Raw genomic sequence first — 22166 nt, forward strand, 5'->3', positions numbered from 1 at the left:
GAAATGCCTTTAAAATTTCATGCTTGTAAGAGAAGATGGTTCTAAATTAACATTAAACGTTGAGGAGAAATTACCCAATATTTCAAGATTTATCACAGGAAAACAAAAGTGTACAATTACTGAGAATCACCAATATAGAGATCTCTTAGAAATAAACGTGGCCTGGAGGGCTTTTGAAGTTCACTGCAATGCAAAATCGCTATTAACTTGCACTGAAGAAGAGGTCTTGACCTAGCATGAGGAGGGAGGCTTGCTTCAAAACAAAATATATTCTTTCATGTTGGTAACCTGTGGCATTTCTGGCTCAGTTTTATTTTGCATAAGTCTGGCTTAGTTCACGTTGGCTTGCTGCTTAGATACTTTTCCGTTTTGTTTTGAAAAAAGTTGTTGGTGTATAAATGCTGGTAGCACAGCTGTTTCAAAGGGAATTGATTGCATTTTTTTTCTTGAGAAAATGAGGTGATTCTACTTATTTTCGTCTTAGTGATTCAATCAGAATTAGTGACATCTGCCCTAGAGTGATACCTGAATGTGAATAGATGTGTTGGGCAAGAAGCTGATCCCTAAGTAGCTGAACAGATGAAATGGAAATGCTTCAGACACTGAGTTATTGTCTTTGGTTTCTCTTTTGTCAGTTCAGGGATCTCTGCTTCCAATTTGTGGATTTGTTTTTGCCATCTGCAGTGTCTTCCCATGGAGCTTGCATTCTGTAGTCTTTTCCAATTGAGTAACGTTAATTCTGCTCTTCAAAGGCCTTTTGGAGTCACCAGCCATTTTGCTGGGATTTTGTGTTTGCTCCATTCCTGGAACGGAGCCTGTTAAATGCCTTGATTTCACAGGTGCGAGAGCTGGAGGCAGAACTGGAAGATGAGCGCAAACAGAGGGCTCTTGCTGTGGCAGCCAAGAAGAAAATGGAGATGGATCTGAAAGACCTGGAAGGTCAGATAGAAGCTGCAAACAAGGCTCGAGATGAAGCAATCAAACAGCTCCGTAAGCTGCAGGTAGGCACAGCTAATCAACCGAGCTGCTTTCTGTCCCGGTGGCAGTCTGTCCAGGGTGCTGCTTTTCATTAAATACACTCATAGCTTGAAGGCAAGAAGAATATCAGGCTTGACTATGCTGACATATGTCATAGAGTAGCTGGCCTGAACTTTATCACCTGCTCAAAACTCCTCTCATCCTTTTGTTGGTAAGAAGTTAAGATTGTCCCCCACATACTTCTATTCAATAGTCATCTCTCTCTTTGTTTCAACACTTTGCATAAGGATTTACCAAGTATTGCATTTTTTAAATTTATGTTTGTTTGTATCTTTGAATTTACTGATTTGAGCTCAGCTCTTGCTGACTGCTGCTTCCTCAAATTGAACTTTTTAAGGCATTTCCAGCCAAAAATGCTCCAAAGAAAAAGGAGGAGTAAATTTTAGTTGCTCTGAAAAACCTCCAAGATGCCCATTCTTTTTGGTTTGGCAAGAAAAACCCAGTACTTGTGTCAAGGATTTATTTCCCATTCCCAGAAAAATATTCAGTGTTTAGTAGAGTTCAGTTTTTGCCAAAGATTTTCAGTGCTATGGCCCAGTGCTGCAGGAGGATGAGGCCACGGCGAGGCCATGTAAAGCATACGGCAAATTAAATTGCTTTTCTGCCCTGTCCACTCTATTCCTTGGCCATCCTACTTCAAATCCTGCCTCAACTGAGTGAGGGCAATTCTGGGACTGAGTCCAGGTGCTGAATGAGAAAGGAACATAGGTTAAAGCAAGAAATGCTGGTACTGAGCAGTACCTCGTTCCTCTAGTCCAAGAGGACAGGACAGCCAGAGAGTTCCTACCCGAGTGCCGTACGCTTCCATACACCTGAAATAAGCGCTCTCATGACTGCTGGTATGCTAAAGGTGCAAGTACAACTTCAATGCAGTTTCTCCAACTTTGTTACTCTTTTAGCATCTCCAGTCACACTCATGTGAATTAAGATCTCAGTCTGTGTTAAGTGTCCTAAGGGAAGGAGAAGTTTTGCTTCTCCATCATATGTGCCAAGTGGTGAATTGTGTTACTTCTACGCTGAGAACTTTCTTACCTTGCATACTTGTAGTAGGTTTTATCAGTCAATTTAAGTAAATAGATATTTTTTTTTTCCAAGTCAATTCCAAGAGCATTACCTCTCCACAAGTTTCATAATAAATGTAATTGAGTAGCTCTTTACTAGAGGTTTTTTCCTACAAAAATATACTGGTAAATGAAGTGAAGTCTTCTAATGGGATATTTCTGACAAGGAATGAGTGGTGGAAAGATGAGAAAATGAAGTTTTAATATGAAAATAAGAACTGAAAACATATTTAAGTGGAATGAAGCCACTTTGGGAGGAAGGTCTTACCTCTTAAGGGCCAAAATGAGCTACTAATAGATCTTGTGGTTGTCCTAATGCATCATGGCTCTCTCTTTCCCCTGCTTTCCAACTGCAGGCTCAAATGAAAGACTACCAGCGGGAGCTGGAAGAAGCCCGTGCATCCAGAGATGAGATCTTTGCCCAGTCCAAAGAGAGTGAAAAGAAGCTCAAAGGTCTTGAAGCAGAAATACTCCAGCTCCAAGAGGTGAGATTGAAATCCAAGACATGTGTTTTTCTTGCTAGAGTAAGGGGAAGATCAGAGAGGTTTAAAAAAAAAAAAAAAAAAGTAAAAAGCGATCTAGTGAGTTGAACAGAGAAATGGGACCTGGAGACCCTTGTCTTCCCCCCTGCCCCGGGTCATCAGTGAGCTCCTTAAAGCTTTGTAGGAGTCACTCCAGTGGTCTGGACTTCATTTCTCTGCCCGGGTAGCAGGAAGGCTTTAGTACTGCTTAAACAGATCTGAGGCCTCACTAAAATTTGCAGGGTGGTTCAAGAGTCTCTGGAAGGTGCAGTGCACGGCGTCAGTACTAGAACTGATTATTGGGAATATATAAAAACCTAACCCATCTCTCCAGTACCTCAGTGGACCATTTCAGTCTGTGGAGGTTTGTCACTGCTGTCTTAGGTCCTCATCCCTTTCACTTCTGGGCGTGTGTTCCCTCATTGCTGGCAATTCACCTAAGAGCTCCAAGTCTGGCTATGTGTCGCTGACCTCCCGTTATCTCTTTGGTCTGCCACAAGGTCAAGTGTCAGCAGAACTGCCTTGTGTGAGAGGCTGCCTCTTCTTTGTCCTGTACCAGCTGCAGACCCGAGTTTGAAGCAATCGCTTAGGTTTCACTGCACTTACTGTTTGAGCCTTTATAGATAACCTGCAACTCACTAGAGCTTCTCCATGTCGTTCTTTTGTGGACTTCAAACTTGTCAGACGTTTAATTGTCCTTATTAGCAAATGCTTGGGTGTTTCTACCACATAATACAGTTTTATAATATGAGATTCGGTGCTGTTTATACTCTTGTGCTGAAGCCTTTATTTTCTGTGCTTTGCTTGCATTCATGCTATGTACTCTGTAACAACCTAAAAAAAAAAAAATGTACTTAATTTAGTGCCCACTTTACACTGAACGCATTTATGAGAGCATGTGAGAGAATGGTTTTCTCCTGCTGTTTAGGGCTTGAATGTTACTGATCTTCGGGGGTTTTTTTGCCTTAACTTTGTGCAAGGAACACTTCAGGGACAGGGAGAAGTAAATCCATTGCAGTCATATGGCAGTTCAGGGGGAGAAACATCAAGATGATGTGTCCTGCTAGCTTCTACAGCTGTTGCTTCTGCTTATCCCTTTAAAGACCTCATCACTTCTGGGAGATGCTGTGAAGTGTTATTAGAAGGCTAAACTGTTTGCAGAAGTTCTGAGATTCCTAATGCTGTAATGAATCTTTTCCTAAACCTTCGCAGGAGTTTGCTGCGTCTGAAAGAGCCCGTCGTCATGCTGAGCAAGAGAGGGATGAGTTGGCTGATGAGATTGCAAACAGTGCTTCAGGAAAGTGAGTCATCAAATGCATTAATTGTGCATCTGAAGGACTTAAGGCACCAGAAGCTGTAGTTCTCTGTAGTCTGCTTGCAAATTCTGTATTGATCTGTCTTCGTGATAAAAATTCCTTGTTGTTATGAAGAGAATTGCTGACACAGTGGCTTCTCGTGACAATTTGCAATGCCTGAAGTATCAGAAGCAAACTAGCCGATTGCTTTGTATCAGATCCCAACATGTCTTGACCCAAATACTTCCTTTCTAGGTCAGCGCTGCTGGATGAGAAGCGCCGGCTGGAAGCTCGTATTGCACAGTTGGAGGAAGAGCTCGAGGAAGAGCAGAGCAACATGGAGCTTCTCAATGAGCGCTTCCGAAAGACCACGCTGCAGGTGAACCCGTTGTTGGCAATGCTGTTGGGGCAACCCGTGTTTCAGTGTGCAGTTAAGTGGAGGCTCTGAATAGCACCAAATGATCTTCTGTTCTTCTCCTCCGAAAGGTTGACACGCTTAATTCTGAGCTAGCTGGGGAGCGGAGTGCTGCCCAGAAGAGTGAAAATGCACGGCAGCAGCTGGAAAGGCAGAACAAAGAGCTGAAAGCCAAGCTGCAGGAACTGGAGGGATCTGTGAAGTCGAAGTTCAAGGCAACAATTTCGACTCTAGAAGCCAAGATTGTGCAGCTAGAGGAGCAGCTTGAGCAGGAAGCCAAGTAAGGAAAAAAATCTGTTTGCCTGTGTTTGCTCTGTCAGGTGAATGTCCGAAATCTCCATGCCTTAAGTTTTTTTTTTTTTGTAGGCTGAGATGCAAGCTGACAGCACGGGCATTAGGGTTTATTATCTAAAACCTGCTGTTTAAGGGACATACTTTAACAAGGCAGCTGTAAAGCGACTGGGGTGGGAAGTTTTCAGAATCTGTTTGCTCCGTAACTGAAATGGCTGAGTTAACTCCTGAAGTTAACCAGGAGAATATGCTGTTAGTCCCAGGATCCGCAAGGTGCTGCAGGAGCTTGAGACAAGATGAAACATCCCCTTGAGACACCTGGTCTCTTGGGTTAGAAGAAGCAAGCGGAACAGCTTAGGCCTGACACCTTTAGTTAGTCGAGATGAATTCTGTGCTCTGCAGAAGTCTGTTTTCTCCAGTGAGTGCTCCTTGCCTGTCCTTTCCATCTCACTCCTCCAATATTTTTTTTTTTTTTTGGCTAGTTCCTCCCAGAAAGGCTGAAGGTGGGCTGTCTATCGCCAGCTCCCATCCTTCTGTGCTTTTGGCTCTGTGGGAGGACCCTGTTACTGGTTAGCCATAACTTTAAAGCTGCTCTGTTGAATCTCATTGTGAAGAAGCACCTCCCTGCCCCTCTCTTCACCATGCACACCATCCCCATATCGCTCCAGTCCTAATACTTCACTATTTCAAAGCTGCATCCCAGCCAGTCTCCAGCATATTACAACCAAGTTCTGTCGGTGGTGGCAGGTATGTTAAGAGGACTCAAGTATCAGTGACACAGGGAGACACGAGCCTTCTGGACAGGACAGACCGTGTGTTCCTAGCCTTCGAGTACTGGGACAAATTATGGCTTTTGATTATTCCAGGGAAAGAGCGGCTGCTAACAAATTGGTGCGTCGTACAGAGAAGAAATTGAAAGAAGTCTTCATGCAGGTGGAAGATGAGCGTCGACACGCAGACCAGTACAAGGAGCAGGTAGGTGGAGGGGCTTAGCTTTTGAGGCCTGTTTCTCCGAAAAGGCAAATAAAACAATACTTGGAGTAGAAAGGGCTTCTTAAAGAGCATTTTAATGAAAACATGTGCGGGAACCCCCCGTCTTGATCACTAAACCACTGCAGTAGCTCCCAGCAGTCAAAGCCTCGCTGCGAGCTCTGGTGTGATGCTCTGGTATCTGCCCTGGCAGCCCTGACCCAGGAGCTCTGCAGCGTCTCCAGGAGTCCACGCTGGAGCCTGCAGGGAGGCGGAGGGTTCATCTCCAGCCGGGGAGGATGGGGTGTAACTGACCTCTCTGACCTCCCAAAGCGGGGGTGGTGGCTGCCAAGTTTGATTTTGATGACCTGGGTTTGTATTTTAGATGGAAAAGGCCAATGCCAGAATGAAGCAGCTCAAACGCCAGCTGGAGGAGGCCGAAGAGGAAGCCACACGTGCAAATGCTTCCCGACGTAAACTTCAGCGTGAGCTGGACGATGCCACGGAGGCTAACGAGGGCCTGAGCCGGGAGGTCAGCACCCTGAAAAACAGGCTAAGGTAAGTGGTGCCCGTAGCGGCGGGCAGGGGTTTATCCAAGCCCTTGCGTGGCCACGAACCGGCTCCATAATGGGAGCGTCCGGCTGTGGCGCTGCAGGAGCAGAGCTGCCAGCGTTGGGGGTTGGGTCAAACTGGAGCCTGCTGGGAGCCGCTGGCCGAGGCTGGTGGCGATGGCAGGGAAGCTGCCAGAGCACAGGGATGTTCCCGACAGCTCTGAGCCTGAGCGCTCTGGAGCTTGCGTTGGCAGGTTCCCTGGGGTTGCCGGCTCAGTCCAGCCGTGGGTAAAGCTGACAGGAGATGGCTCGGCCGTGCTTTTCCAGTGGCTGGTACCAGTCCCTCTCTTGCTGGCCCGCCCTGGTGGGAGCGTTTCCACCCTTGCCTTGAGAGCAGGTCTGTGAGATCGAGGTCTGCAGCAAGGACAGATGGGAGTCAGCAAAGGTGAGGCTGGTGCAGAACTAAAACCATCTCGCCAGGGAGAGCGGCTGAGCTGGCGGGCCTGTAGCAATGGCAGGAGGGCGCAGGGCAGCGCTTAACGAACGAGCAGTTGATATTTTTTTTTAGAGAACCCACTCTGTTTAGTACTCGGCCTGTGCTTGGTGCTTGTACGGAGGCAATATTTTAAGTTGCTTGGGACTTGCCAGATTAAGGTGACGGTATAAACCATGCAGGGATACCAGAGTACCAGAACGTGTTTGAGCACGGCGTGTTGACCCCTTGGTGTGAAATTTGCCCCGTGGGCGGCCTGGAGCTGAGCTGCCGCGTGCCCCCGCGGCGCAGCAGGGCGGGCTCCCCGGGGCCGCGAGCGAGACGGGGCCCGTCAGCGATCGCTGGCTGCTTGTTGTTCGCAGGAGGGGGGGCCCCATCACCTTCTCCTCGAGTCGATCCGGGAGACGCCAGCTGCACATTGAAGGGGCCTCCCTGGAGCTCTCGGACGACGACGCAGAGAGCAAAGGCAGCGACGTGAACGAAGCGCAGCCGGCTCCTGCCGAGTAGAGCCCCGTCACACCGTTTGCATGCAGAGACCTTTTACACAACAGTCGGCAGAAGGAGGAGGACTTTCCTGACCACCGGACTGCCTTGTGGCCCTAAATCTGCCTTACGCAACGTCGGCATGCTACAAGGTTACTTATCGTAGGTCAACTATGTCTTAAGGCTCTCCAGCCTCACCATACTGTACCCTGCTTCAGATATAGGTACAACTGCTTTTTTATATATAGTAAACAAAATGGGATCGTCTCTGTTCAGTGCATCTCTTTTCCAGATACTCATTGTAAAGCCATTTTATAAAGCATCATGTGAAGGATGAAACTTTTTTTTTTTTTTTTTTTAAATCGATCCAGAAACTTCATTCCCAGAGGGTAGGTGGTTGGGACAGACCCATTGTCATGACTATGCATGCTTTGTACAGACAACATCCTTCATTTCTTCTCTGCTCGGGCGGCCCTCGGCTGCGTTGAGCCTCTTGGATCACTGAAGACCAAACCGCACCCGCATCTTTCTTTTCTCCTAATTGTCGTGATCAGCACACAATCAGCGAGCGAACTGTGAAAAGGCCTTGGGAAGCGTTAGAGGGAAAGGTAGGGAGGAAGGAGTAGCGTCCATTTTTAACCTGCAATACCATTTTGAAGTGTTCTCGGCACCCGCTTCCTCAGTTCGCGTTCCTGCAGTACAGGCAAACGGAACAGCGTCACCGCTCCCCATCTGTACAGCGCGTCCGCGTGGGTGGAGCCCTGCTCTCACCATGCCCAGCGGGTCCGTGTATATATTAAGGCTAGGATAATGTGAACACCAGTGGAAAATAAACATACAACGCAGGCAAAATTAATTTATTAAGTTATGGCTGAGGGAGTTCGTCTTCAGGAGGTGGAGCCGAGCAGCCGCCCTGGGATGCGGGGCCGCTAGCGTGGGCCGGGCGCTGCGCGGGTCAGCGATGGATGTTGCCTGCCTACGCGTTAACATGCCAGTGGATGTGAATCCTTTTTTTTTTGTTGTTGTTGTTGTTGGTTGTTTTTTTATTTTGAACAGTATTACAGCGAGTAGTTAGTGTTCTTTTTGTTTAAATAGCTGAAAAACTGACATTACAGAAAGTGCCTTAGACACTACAGTACTAAGACAATGTTACATATATAATTTGCCTATATAACAATGATTTAATGTATTAATTTTGACTGTGCTTCATATCATGTACCTCTCTAGTCCAAGTGGTATTATTGAGATTAGTGACAATGAATCAGTGTTAACTAGGAAACTTCCTCTGCCACATGCTCAGAAACCACGGAGTTCTTGTTTGGGTTAAAAGCTTTAACATCTGTCGCAAAGGTTTTGTTGTGTGTGTTTGGATATTTTTAATCAAACTGGCTGTTGACCACCAGGCATCTGACTGCAAATATCTTGTTTTCTTGTATACCCATATTTCTAGACAATGATTTTTGTAAGACAATAAATTTATTCATTATAGATGCGGCCGCCTGCTCTGTTTACTTACAGAAGAGCTGTCTCCTGAGGCTGGCATAGACCTTAATAAACGAGAATATGACTGGACGCTGCCTTCTCCCTTCTTACTGTTCCGTTTGTTTGGGTTGTTCTTTGGCTTTTTTTCTTCTATTTTGACCTAAATACAGCAAAACGGGCCTGGCCCGGGACGGAGCCTGTGAACTCACGGGCAGGGGGAGCTCCGCCACCTTGTGCAGTCCGATGTCGGGGGGTGGCAGAGGCCCAGCCCCGGTTCTGCCTCGATCAGGCTCTGGTCTGAGCCCTCGCCGGCCCCCGTGGGCTCCCCGGGGGTGCAGTGCCCGCTCCGCGCCTCAGCCCCGGAGCAGAGCTGGCGGTGCCGCTGCCCTGGGGCTGGGTGAAGGCTCTTTGCTGCCTCTGCACAGAGAGCAGGGCCCGCGGCACCCGGGAGGGGAGGGGGGGAAGAGGCCCGGGTTAAGGCTGTGAGGAGGGAAGGGCGCACGGCCGGGAGCCGCGGGGGCAGCGGAGGCGCGGGCGCTGCTGCCCCGGGCGCCGCCCTCTGCCGCGGGGACCCAGGCGCCAGCTCCTGGAGCCCGGCTCGGGCCCGGCCGCCTTCGCCCCAGCCCCGCCGTCCGCGCTGCGGCTGCTGCTCCCCCGCCGCTGGGCCCGGGCGGTGCGAAGGGCCTTTCCCGGCCCTGCCAGGGCGGGCACGCAGCCGGGGCGGGCGGCCCAGGCGCCGTGCGGGGCCCGTCACTGTCCCGGGGTTAACGGGGGGGGCAGGGCGGAGGCTCCCGGCAGGAGCCGGGCTCGGGGCTGCGTGGCCCCGACGGGGCGGGAGCGGAGCGCCCCGGCGGGGCTCGGGCAGCGCCGGCCGCTCGGGAGCGGGTCCGGGTCCCCGGGTCCGGCTGCCCCTGGCGCGGCTCCGCGGGGCTGGGGCTGAGCCCGGCGAGAGGCAGCGGCGAGCGCTGCGGGGCGGAAGGCGGCCGAGCCCAGCGGGCAGGCGCGGCCCCGGCCCGGCCCCGGCCCCCCCTTTCGGCGGCTCCCAGGGGGCAAAAAGCGCCGGGGGCTGCAGCTGGAGGCCTCCCGCCCCTCCCCAGGCTCCCCCGTCACATCTCCAACCCCAGGCCCCAGCCGAGCCCCGGGAGGTCGGGGCCCGCGGCGGCGGGGAGGCGCTCGCTCCGTGCCCGAGGGGAAGGGGAGCCCTGACAAAACACAGCCACTGCCACCGTTTCTGCAAAATCCACTGATTCCACATTAAAAGAACTTTATTTTTGGAAGATTACTCTCAGGGGTTTGTTCTTTTTAAACCACATCATGATCTGTGTCGCCACAGTGGTATGGTACGCTGTCCTATTGAAACATGCCATATAGATTTTGAATAAATAAAGCTACAAAGCCCAAGTTATGTACAAAGATCTTAGGCAAAGAGATCATGTTTACAAACCTATGTACAATAAAACAAATGTAAACAGTCAAATGCAGCAGAGGATGCACAGGAAAGGACCATCCAGAGCCCAAGGGCACGGGGGGCTCCAACCCCCCTTCCGCTGGGGCCAAGGGGTTTTTTTTCTCAGCGCTTGTAACTAAACCAACCTGGAGCTGGGAGCCAACCGCACGCGATGGACCAGGCCGGGACCAACGCTCGCTAAACCCACAGATCAAACCCCGCCTGGGTTTGCTGGTTCGTTTTAAAAAAATCCACCGACTCTGAGGCACATAGACAGAGAAATCGCACAAATACGTTGCTTCAAAGACCCACAAGGTACACAGGCGCCCAAAACTGTCACAGAAGCCTGTAGGTGACGCTGTAAAATCCAGTCCTATATTACAGAGAGGGGAAGGTGGCTGCGATGGTTGCGGGGTCCTGGGAGGGGGGTCACGGGCGGTGCAGCCAGTGGGGCAAGTGGCTCCCTACCGCTCTCGCGGGGTCCGATGAAGGCTGGGAAGCTGGGCTACCATGAGTGCACGGCAGCGGCCAAACACGTTACCGCCCCGCGGGTGCGGGAGCGCCGAGGGAGACCGCTTCAGCGACGCTCAGCCCTGCCTGCTCACACTAAGGCCTTTGATGTTGCGACTGATGCGTGCCGAGGCGGTGACAGCCACTCCCAGCGCGCTGCCGTCCCTCCCGCCCTGGCCCCTGCTGTGCACGGAGGCAGGGCTGCCAGACACACTCATCCTCATCCTCCCCTGCCCACTCCAGCACGAGGCCAGAGGCGGCCGCGCAGCAGCAGCGGCGGCCGCGCACCTGCCTGGCAGTAATTTATTAAGCCGCAGTAACTCAGTCACGTACCTGGACCTGACTCCCAGGTGCAAACGTCCAAAGTGCCCCGGCCCAGCCTCCCCGCGCCCCCTTCCAGAGACCGGAGCCGCGCTGGGAGAGCAGCTGCATGTCCTCAGCAGCAGGGTGCCGGAGCAGGCAGGCGCGGAGAAGGGGAACCTTGAAGAGGAGAGGCCAACGTTTGTGTCATGCCAAACCTAAGTTAAAGAAGAGAGGAAGCGCGGGGCCGAGGCCTGCCTGGCCGCGGTTTGGCAAGCAGGACTCCTCCATCCCCTGAAACAGAGCACTGTGTGCCTCAGCTTGCGCGGCCCAGGGCGTGGGGCCGAGTCAGAGAGCGTCCGCTACAGCAACAGGAGAAAATAAACTGTATTAACATGACATGAAGGGCCGTGAGCACGGGGTCTCCTCTGGCAGCACGGTGCAGGTCGTGTTCCAGCGGGGTGGGAATGGGGAGGAATCGGGAGCAGTTCTTCTCTGGGTGGGCTGAGAAAAGCATCCACAAGTCCGAACACGACCTCCTGTGGGCTCATACGCTCAGGGGGAGCATGCCGGGCGCCGAGGACGGTCGGGACGCTCCCAGTCCGGGGGGACCTTGATCAAAGCCGTTTACTGCCCTGAGAAGCAACAAGAGAGCTGTTAAGTGACGAGCAGCCCCAGGAGATGGCACCGCTCACCTCTCCCCACCACCGGCAGCTGGCAGACAGACCCCTCTCCTCACTGCATCTGTCACCCTGACTGGCTGCGGGGCCAACGCATCATCGGGACAGGGTTCCCGCCTTCCGCTGCGAGGATGGGTGCTCACCCACAGCCAGGGACCGGTGCAGGTGGGTGCTCAACCCATTGCCCGGCGCAGAGAGGTGCTGGCCGAGGTGACCAGCCCGGGAGGATGAGGGGCTCCTGCACAGACCCTGAGCCCACTGGGGCCACAAGGTCTGGTCTGCACGGCTGAAGGCACTGGGCCCGGCAGTGCTGCAGGCTTGGTCCCCACGCCCAGCTCCCCGTCCCTCCTGATCACTGCCTGTTTGCCCGGGAGCGGCCGGTTGCAGATGGCTGCGAGCACCGCACAGCCCCGCGCTGAGGCACCGTCACACAGCGGGTGCAGCAGGGCTGGGGCCGACCCCACCGGTGTCCCCAGGTCCTTGACGGGTGGCCGCACAAGCTCTGCCCAGTAATGGGGATGGACACACAGACGGCAACGGCGCATGGGCTCTGCGAGAGCGGGCAGGCGCGCGTTAAAGCGCAGCAGAGTGGCCTCTACGCTACGCTGCCCCTGGCTGGGGTGCAAGCAGGGGATCGGGGTGCCTCCACACCCCTAGGATCCATGGGTTCCCTCCTTCCCCAGGCTGCTGGGAGAGGTGAAGGTGTGGAGAACCTGGCTTCCTGGTGGGCTGGGAGAGGAGCACGTGGGTCTGACAGCTTTTCCATCTCTAACTCACTCTGTTATGGCTTTGACAGATCTTCTGTAATTAGGCTCAGCACACAGCATCTGCCCAGGCTCCCCATCTGCTGATCGCCACCCCAGCCGTGACAAGCAGAAGCGATTACGTCTGTATCAGGACAGCGTGTCCGCCCCTGCTGTTGTCCCAGCACCAGCACCCTGCGCTTATGGGTTCGTGATACTGAGGGTGGGGGAGAGCCCCCACGCGCTGCAAGGCAGGACAGGCCCCCGCCTCGATGCCGCCCGCTCCCCCGTGCCTCTGCAGCACTTCCCCTGCTCTGCTGAACCACCGGCACCCCAGGAGACGCGGGTCCGAGCTCTCCTGGCAGAGCTGCGTTTGTGAGCAGTTCCACTTCAGGAGACAGCCTTCGCTGCTCAGCTCGCTGGTGAGCAAAAGCAAGAAGAAAAAGAAATGCGAGGGCTTTACTGATGAGGAAAAAGGCAACCCGGGAGCGGGCGGCTCTGGGGTCTCAGGCTGCACCCAGCTCAAGTGCTCGGAGGAGCCATCGCTGCCTGAGGGACCGACGCGCCAGCAGCTCGGAGGCGGGCGGCTCACGACAGCGTCCCAGGGTGGAGCAGGGCAGGTTCCACGCTCCCTTTCACACAGTGCACGGCTCCTGCACTGCCTGTGTTCACCTTGCACCTCTGGATCAGGGATGCAAAAACCCTGCCAGCAACCCCAGAAGGCTGCTGCCATTGCACCAGGCAGTTACAAAATCCTTCCAGAAAAGCAGATGAAGAACTAAAATCTCCACACTGGCTAGCAAGGACAGATTCCCATGGTAACGCAGCTCACTGCTGCAGGGAGCCGGGCTGTTTCCTTTCCCCATCTTGCTGTTGAACATCCACACCAGCACAGCCTGGGTCAGAGCAGGGAAAGCACCTTTCCCACCTCCTCCCTGTTATCTGGAAACTTCCAACTACCATTTGAGTGTTGCTTTGATATGCTTCAAAAGGCAAGTGCCTCCCTGGCTGCACGCAATAAAAAGCTGCTGGAAGAGGCTTAGGGGCATATGTCTTTCAGTATTTGCATTTGGATGAAGGGACATGAAGCCAACCTGATCCCGACATGACTCTGCAAATTAGTTATCAGCTAGAAAGCACCTCTGCCAAGTAGGACAGAGGGGGAAAAAAAAAAAAGGGGAAGAAAAAAAAAAAAAAAGACCAAACAGGATTAAAATGTGGTCGTTTGCTTCCTTTTGAAAGGGTTAGAGAACAGTGACGTCCGCCATCAGCAGCCTGGAAGTGCTCGTGTTTGATGAGTCACGTTAAAGCCAGGCTCTACGGATTTGTCACATTTCCTGCACTAAACTCAGAGCCGCTCTTTGCGACGGACGGACGCTGCGGGACGGCGCCTGGCCCCTGCCACGTGCGGGATGCGGCCCGGCCGCATCTGCGGCGTGGCTGAACAAGCACCGGGCTCCACCGGGACCTCCTGGCCGTGCCGCCTCCAGCGCAGCACGGCGGGACAGGCAGGCTCGGGGGGACAACTGATCCTTTTCAAGCCCACAGCAAGTGCCACCGCTCCCCGGGCAGCCTGTCCTTGCAACCCAGCGATCCCCCGCAGCACAGCACAAGGCCACCTCCCCGCAGCGCTCAAACCTCGGCACGTTATTCCCCTCTGCACCAAGCCAGCTGCGTTCCCCGCCACCAGGCACCTCCGTGCCGCTGCCAACCTGCCTCCCGACGTGACATATTTGAATCAAAACCCAACGCGTGGCGTCAGCACATGGCACTACACCAGGGACGGGCCAAGCAGTACAAACTTCTCAAATATTGCTATTGCTGGGGCACCAACTGCTCCCAAACTGGGTTTCCACCACCCAAGCTCTGCCTGTGGAGAGAACGCCTCCCTGCAGCCATCCCCATCCAACAGACCTGCCTCTGCAGGCAGTTTCTCCTTTTAAATGAAGCGACATGTCTCTAACCCTCCTCAGCTCCTGCTCAGAGGCATATTTAGCAGCTTGGGTGCCCTCTTCCATCTCCCAGAGATACACGAACAAGGCCAGAAGCCATGAAGCCATCAGATGCTCAGCACAGATGCCACACAGACATGACAGGACTCCACCTGAGTCACCTGTGTCACAAATAATCCAGTGATGGCCGAAACAAGAAAGGAGACCAAGCCCCATCGCAGAGCCAGGGCAGCAAGAGGCCAAGTGCCGTAAGCATGAAGTGTTACAAGGGTTAATCCGCACAAAATGCGGAGTGCTCACAGCACTATGATGCACAAGGGAGACATGAGAAGGCTTTCCACTGAACATGGAAAAGATAGAAACCCCATTTAGAAGCCTTTTGAGGTTTTCCCATTGTTTGCTAATTAAAAAAAAAGAGAGCAGGAAAGCAGCTAGAGTGCTTGTTTGTGGCAGCTTCTCCCAGGATCAGCTCCTGGAGACAGTTACCTGCACCGTTCATCGCATCCTGCCGGCCCAGACTTGCCATTGGTGCAGAAATAAAGCTAAAGCAGCAGCTGTGATGTGCTGAAAGCCAGTTCGGTAAGTGGGGCACAGGAAAAGGCTTCAAATAGTAGCAGCAACTGGGGGGATACTGAAAGCTGGCATTATGGCTGAGCTTACTGTGGCCTTACCCAGCCATGGATTTCTGTTGGTAACATGAAAATGCACAAAAAAAGGGAAAGAAATCAGCATGACTGCAGTTAGAAACAGAGTTAAAGGAAAATAAAATACATTAAACAGAGCAACTGTAAAAAATAACAAATAAAATGTGCTGGACGACTCCTGCCTAACCTCCCAGAAGGGAGCTGGGAAGAGAAGTCCTTGTTCTCGGTCTCCAAGGTCTCAGACAGTGCCGGAGGAGCACACGCATCACTCCAGCCTTCAGCCGCTCTGCCCGGGCCTGGCACATGTGCGGGGCTGCTGCACGGAGCTGACGCTGCCCAACGGCCCAGAAACCTGCTCGCAGTGATTAATCCCAGCCAGATCACTTGCCTCCTGCTTCTGCCTCGTTTCCCCGTCCCTCAGACCTGACCCCACGTGCTCTGCGGGGCCGGCGCCGCGCCCTCGCGCTGGGCTTCCTGAGGAACGGGGCTGCGGGGTGCTTCAGAGGGAGCCAAAAGCACCAGCCCCTGCGGGAAACATTCCCTGCAGTGGTTCCCGATGGATGTTTCTGACTGCCTGTCCCTACAGTGGTATGGACTTTGTGCCTGTTTCCAACCGCTCTCTCTGCCCCGTGATTGCTTTTTTTACTCATTAATCTTTATCTCAAGCTATATTTTGTACTTAGGACCTTATCTCCAAGACTCCCTCAACTCTAAGTATCCAACAAAACCTCAGAAGATTCCCCTGTAGCTGAACAGCCCAACCTGAGGAGTAAATGGATGTCATCAAAGCATACTTGGAGACTGGCCCCACAAAAAAGCAAGAGGAAAAGCAAGTTTTCAGGCAGGTCCGTGCTTTGAAATAGGCCACTTACTCTCCCAAGCAGCAGTAACAGCACGAGGAGGCAGAGGAACACCCAGCATGGAGAGGTGAGGAGGAGGATGGGGACAAGGCTGTGGCAGATTAGGCTAGCAGGGACACTGCAGGGAACTCTCCACGCTCCCTCGAGAGGCGGACAAGGGAGAGCCTCAGCGCCTGCCCTGAGCCCCTGTGCCGCAGGATCCCCGCCTGCAGAGCCCACGGCCCCGGTACCTGCGCAGCTGGCGCGACCGTGCCGCCCCAGGCGCTTCCAGCTGGCACAGCTGTGCCAGGCAGGGACAGCAACGCCGAGCAGGAGCACCGCTGCCTCCAGCCATGTGCTTCAGACCACGCTGTCCTTTCCCTCTGCTCTGTAACCCTGGCTGGCTCCCGGCGCATCCGTTTGCTTTCCCATTAGTCAGAACCACGGCAACCCAGCATCGGCAAGCCAATAGCTTGAAGGAAAAAACTCGACCAAAGGGCAAACTAACTTTCAAAATTAACTAAATTAACAGCAGCGATACTTCATTCTGTATCTCTGATGTGACCGATTCAATCGGAAACATGCATGTATTTGAAGAAATATTAATTAGATCAAGAAAGCAAGCAGCACTCGATCTTATGGTTGCAACAGGCCACAGCACCAGAGAAGTTTATCTATCTAAAGTAAGGAGAGAGATTATAGCCTCAGGCTTTGATCATGGATTATTAGTTTGTAATGCTAAGAGAACTACGTCATGCAGTTAACATAACTCTGCACCTCCAAGCACCAAGTTAAAATGCATGCAGCTTATCATTGCAAATGAATTCATTTACCCATGACCAAGGTGGGGAATATGACCTTTTCACGCCTAGTGGAGAAAAATTGAAACAGGTTATGCACGCAATAAAGACATTCTTGGGCATAACCCTGGGTGCAAGAAATGGGGCAAAGCAAAGGTGTTAAACTAAACCTCACCAGACCTCTCTGACCTCTGCATAACGAGACTCTGCTCTGCACAGGCAGGCGAGGGGGCCTATTTCAGCGACAACCAGCACTCCCACCACACTCCACTGCTGCAAGCGCATGACCCAGACAGAAGCCTAGAGCATTGCAAAGCACATTACAGGACGTGGGATTACTCACCTGCACCTGAGTTTCCTTGGACAAGAGGGAACTGTAGGTAACTTTTTTATAAGATGGATTAGAGAACAGAAAGACGACCCTGATTTCACAGCCTGATGTATTACAATCAGGGTTGTGGCCAACAGTGTCCACCACGTAAATATACCTACGTGCTTCATGGGACTGCTAGAAGTGGGCTCTGCTTGCCAAAAAGTTTGTTGCCAACAGATTCACAAAAATAACCTAAGAGTAAACATCAGCGAAAAGGACTTTGACATTCAAGAAAGCAGGAAGGGGGGCAGGGGAGCAGTGAACAAGGAGTTAATGCCCCAAGGAACAAACGCCCAGTGTTGGCTCACATGCTGTCTCAGCTCTGCTGTTCGAGTGCCAGGCCTCTGTGGAGCCCATCAAGGTCAGAGCCATTTTGTTCTTCAACTGGATCGAAGTTAATAACCGATTAAGAACAATTACAACAGCAAAAAATGAGTATCTATCTGAGAACATCCTCAGGTGCTGTTCTGCCATGCCCTGGCATCTAGACAGAAACATTATGTTCCTCAAGGAACAAGTCTGCAGGAAACTGATCTTACTTCAGACTTTGTTGAGCTTTAAAAAACAAACAAACAAAAAACAAACCAGTAGATACGTCCTGACTCTTCCAATTCTCCAGCAAAGCTTCAGTGCAAGCCCAGCTGTCCTCCAGGCTGCCCCTAAAGGGATGCGCAGGTAATTTCTCCTACCTCTGCTCCCCAGCCAGCTCCTGCCTACCTCTGTCTTCGGCTGCCTGCTCAGCTCCGCTCAGCAAGCAACGAGCAAGTGTTTGATGGGAGACAGAGACTCGTCAAACATTTTAACCAACAGAATGGCAGAAGAAGGAAAGCAAATGGAACTGTAATGGTGTGGCCGACTGCCTCTGTCCCAATCCCACCACCCAACAACTGGCTGTTCTTTAGGCAGCAGGTGCAGATTGCATTGGATCTACAATCACACGTGGCTGTTTCAAGCTCCAGCAACAATTAGGGGCAGGGAGGAGAGTACAGGGTCTGGAGAGAGAGGAGGAGAGGGGAGAAGAAAGGACATGCCTCGACTCAGCCCCTCGCGCCCACGCTCTGGATCCGACGGCGGCTGGTGACATGTGCCAGCACTGCCGGGAGCTCGGCTGCTGCCGCCACAGCGTGCGGGCACGATGAGGCTGACCTCATTTAGGTAACAGCTTGGTTTAGCTTACATGTGCAGACAAAATTATACAGGTTTTATGTAGCAGCCGTGGAGATGTGTACACAGCACAGACACTGACGTCACCCCCAGCGTGCACAGACCTCCACAGGGGCAGGAAGGCGGAGCGGGAGCGGAGGTAAGGGGAGGTGAGCAGCATTCGGGGGTGCAGAGCAGAGGGACAGGACAGCAGGGCCATGCAGGGATCTCTGACAACTTGCAGATAAGCACATCAGTCATTTCCACCCCCTTATCTGGCCCACTAACATCCTCCAACTCTGCTGTAGGAGTTATCTATCAGGAGGCTGGTTTCTAAGCCTTTTTTCAGCTACAGCCTGCTCCTAACTCCAGGCAGCCAGCCCAGATAACAAGTGTGATGACAATCTGGATAATTAAAAGTGACCCCCACCCCACATAGCAATCAGCTTATTCGTCACACCACAACTCAATATAGCCATGCTGCCTCCTAAGAACAGCTATAATCTCTCCCTAGCAACTGCCCTGACAGCTTGCACCTGAAATCCAGCCTGTGCACTGCAAGTGTGAGCACTGCTGCAGCGATGCATGGACCCCTGTCAGCCTTGCAGTATGCAGACAACCCACAAGTCTGTCCGATTTGCACATGACACTGACTTTAAGTCTCCAAACTCTTCCTTTCCAAAAGCAGCAAACAACAGTGGCTCTAAAAACCCTGAATGCCAGTTTCTAAGATGCAACTTGCCCTGCTACCCACATAGCAACACGATTCAGCTCAAACAAGGATGACTGTAGGAAGCTCAGCTTGTCTGCTCTGTGTATGGCACTCTTTAGGTTGGTAACAGCTCATTTAATTCTCAAAACTAAATTCTGGATTAAGGATGTGCTGAATATGAGCATTAAATTGCTCTGGCTTGAGGTTTAGCATGGAAGACTACCATCATGCAGGCAACACGGAGGGTGTTTTGCCCAGTGACACCGAGCAAAGCTCACAATACCACCGTGCTAACACTGGAAGAGCATTGTGCTTTTCACCCCGCTCCTCAGGGCTGCTGATACAACCACTGGGCCCTGCGCTGTGAGGGACTGTGGCAAAATCCTCCTGCTGAACCACTTCCCAGTATCCGAGAGGAAGCTCTGACCACAGGCGAGTCATGGGAGACACACGGGGTAGTTTTTCCTGTGAAAGCAGTTTCTGGCTTCCGGGCTGACGCACAGCAGAGCCAGCATGGAGGCAGCTGCCCCCTCAGTCAGCCAGAATTATGCTGTTAATGAGGTTTTCTTTTCCCCTAATAGAGGGGGAAGTAGAGCAAACAGGGCACCACCCTCCAAGTGAGCATTTGCTGCCTGCACTCAGCTGTTCCTACCAAGGGAATCTCCAGATTTGCAGTTAATGTACTTCCCCACGCACAAGCGCACCAGTAGCTATGGCAACTCCACCACTACTTACTTGAGATCCTTTCAAAAGGGCACGTTGACTTCACTAGCGGGTTTGCTGCCTGGGGTCTTTGCATCATTACCTGATATGCAGCTGCCAAGAGATTAGGCAGCAGGGGGACAGAACAGGCACTGACATCCTACCAGCTAAGAGACAATCACGCTTGCCTTTCTCTTTGCTTTACAGAAATCAGCACTGTCACCTTCCCCGTCCCCTTGAGACTTTGGCTCCACAAGTTATTTGTCCTATAGGATGAAAGCTGTGGTGGGCTAAAAACAAGCTAAGAAAAACTTCTGCTCCAAGTAGCATCCTGAAACGCACTCCCCTTTAGGGCAAAAATATATCCCAACTTACCCTTTGTCAAAGAAAGAAGTGTGCCCCGGGTGAGGGTACTTTGTGCCGTTGCTGTTCATCATGCCGCTGTTAACATTCCCTGAAATGTAGGATTTCCGAGATGCCTGGTCCTTTGCAAAATTTCTGCAAGCAGCTAATTTGGATTCTAAGGCCTGTGAAAGGGAAGAAAAAATAATGTCAAAAAAGTAATATCATTAAAAGAAGTGTTTTACTGCTGGAGTTCAGGCTTTTTCATGACCCCAAGACCCCCATGATCAGGACCCCAGTGTGATCACCTTTGGCAAAAACTGAACTAAATGGGAACAAAGCTGTCATTTTCTCTGTCACCCAGCCCCAAAGGAAACCCACACAACGAGATGCTGATGCAGACTGCCAGGCACGACTCTGTTCCATTAGGGCTTGGATTTCGGAACATATTACCTAAAAAAAAGGTACCTAATCACCTAAAATTACCTAAAAAAATTACTTAAAAATTTAATTACCTAAAAATTTAATTACCTAAAAATTTAATTACCTAAAAATAAGGAAGCCAATACTTAGCAGAAGTTACCAAAACCTCTTGCTTCAGCAGCTGGAGTGGGGCTGGCATAAGCTAATCAGAGGACTAAGACAGACCCTAAAGCAGAATCCTCACGTTTTGGGAGGGACTGTGTATTTGGAAAGTTGGATTTTTCCCCAGGACAATGCCTTCTAGCATTTCTTTCTTAATCTCGGCCTGCAAAACCTTGCCAGTTTCCTAAGCCCCACTGATATGCTTCAGAACAAGAGGTGCTGCAGCCACAGCATCAGAAGGAGGAATCAAAGGCAGCAGCTAAGCCCGGCACTGTGGTCTGTACCTCATCTCTACTACTTCCAAGCAAGCCTGGTGAGATCGTTTTCCCCTATACAAGGTGACAGCCTCTGCCTCATCCACTGACTCCTGACCGGAAGGAGACCAAAATCCTGATTCCCTCCTTCACTTCAGAACATCACCTGCCCTTTCCGCCATCTATCACAAACTGAGGCTTAACTTGACAAGAATCCATTTGGTCCAGCAGAAAATCTATTTGTTATATCCACCCTGTGCACGGGGGCATTCACACACTTGCAAACGCATGCACTGGAGACAAAAACTCATCTCCCCAAACACGGGGTTTGGTCCTGTTCCACATACAAAAATATACCATTAATAAGGTACTGACATGCTATCAGAAGTAACTGAACACTATATGGTCTCCTAGAAACCCACGTAAGCATCCTTAAGTGACTATATAGGAAGGTATAGATACCGACCTCTCTCTCAGTCTCAAAGCACCTATCAGCTGGTGCGATCTGTGCCAAGTGACTCCCTGTCTCAGCTACAAGCAAGAAAGCTGAGGGAAACCTTCTTGCAGAGAAAGGGAGTCAAAGGCTTGCGATGAGGCACCTTATGTGTAGCCAAACCCAAAGAAATCCTGACCATCCTGTAATTGTTACTAAACAAACATGTGAGCTGGAATTTTGTCTCTGTGGCAGAGCACGTGTCTAAGAGCAGGCTGGGAAAGAAGCATGCTTATTTGGCATTTCCTGTCCTTGCAGAGTAATCACACAGGATTGTGATTAAGCTCCCTAAATCCCCTGCAGACTCTTACTCACAATGATCCCATTTTAAACATGTCACTCCGGAACCCCGAGTCGAGTCGTCCTGCTGCCCTTTCAAACCAACCACAAGCTCACTGGCTCCAAATGCAAGCAACGCGGTAATTTTTAATTTCAAACTTTGCTAAAACAACTGTGTCTACTGCAGCTATTGCTGTTCCCAGTGCTAACCACAAGAGAGAGAGGAAAGCTAGCACTGGAGGCTAGACACCGAGGCTATCCATGCTTCCACTCAAAACACTAACCACTGAGGCACATCAACAAGCTTCTCATAACCCAAAAGTCATGTCTTCATTCAACTGGAAAGCCTGGCATCCTAAACAACACTATAACAGATGTTTAAACCACTTCTTCCCTGCTTATAGTGGTAATCCCTTTAAAGGCTCACACATTTCACTTCCCCATCAACTACAGATGGGAACATTTGGCTTTCTCCTGATTTATTTTCTCACTTTCTTATCAAAGGTTTCTAGATTTTTTTTTTTCCATTTTCAGCACCTGTTGCAGATCTCCCCAGGCACATGAGGAGACGCCGGCAGCGTGAGCTTGGCTCCCCTCCCATGACATACAGTAACTGTGCCGCAGGCACCGAGTCGGAGGTCCAGCTCTGCACCTTGGTCTCGTTACAGAGGAAGCTGCAGGCCCCATTTAAAGTAAGAACAAGTAGCTGATGGTGTCTAATTCCATATACCAAAGTGCTTCAGAAACTTTTTACTCCAAATATGAATTT

The 22166-nt window shown here is 51.5% G+C and overlaps 2 protein-coding genes across 3 annotated transcripts in view; one reads left to right on the plus strand and one right to left on the minus strand.

The window, feature by feature from the left end:
* The window catches only part of MYH10 (myosin heavy chain 10), a 105718-nt gene extending 97036 nt beyond the window's left edge, over window positions 1-8682 (plus strand). The window contains exons 34-41 of the mRNA XM_082326730.1: window positions 840-1001; window positions 2456-2584; window positions 3833-3921; window positions 4171-4294; window positions 4402-4610; window positions 5488-5596; window positions 5976-6148; window positions 6997-8682. Of these exons, the coding sequence (XP_082182856.1) occupies window positions 840-1001; window positions 2456-2584; window positions 3833-3921; window positions 4171-4294; window positions 4402-4610; window positions 5488-5596; window positions 5976-6148; window positions 6997-7141 (1140 nt within the window). The 3' untranslated portion in view covers window positions 7142-8682. The remainder of the gene's footprint in view (window positions 1-839; window positions 1002-2455; window positions 2585-3832; window positions 3922-4170; window positions 4295-4401; window positions 4611-5487; window positions 5597-5975; window positions 6149-6996) is intronic.
* Window positions 8683-9833: 1151 nt separating this feature from the next.
* Window positions 9834-22166, minus strand: part of NDEL1 (nudE neurodevelopment protein 1 like 1) — a 30123-nt gene continuing 17790 nt past the window's right edge. For both annotated transcript variants that reach the window (XM_082326831.1, XM_082326832.1), the window contains exons 8-9: window positions 19820-19971; window positions 9834-11491 (exon numbers count right to left, since the gene is read on the minus strand). In XM_082326831.1, the coding sequence (XP_082182957.1) occupies window positions 11404-11491; window positions 19820-19971 (240 nt within the window). In that variant the 3' untranslated portion in view covers window positions 9834-11403. The remainder of the gene's footprint in view (window positions 11492-19819; window positions 19972-22166) is intronic.

Source organism: Platalea leucorodia (assembly GCF_965183815.1).
Source record: "Platalea leucorodia genome assembly, chromosome: 14".
Lineage (NCBI taxonomy): Eukaryota > Metazoa > Chordata > Aves > Pelecaniformes > Threskiornithidae > Platalea > Platalea leucorodia.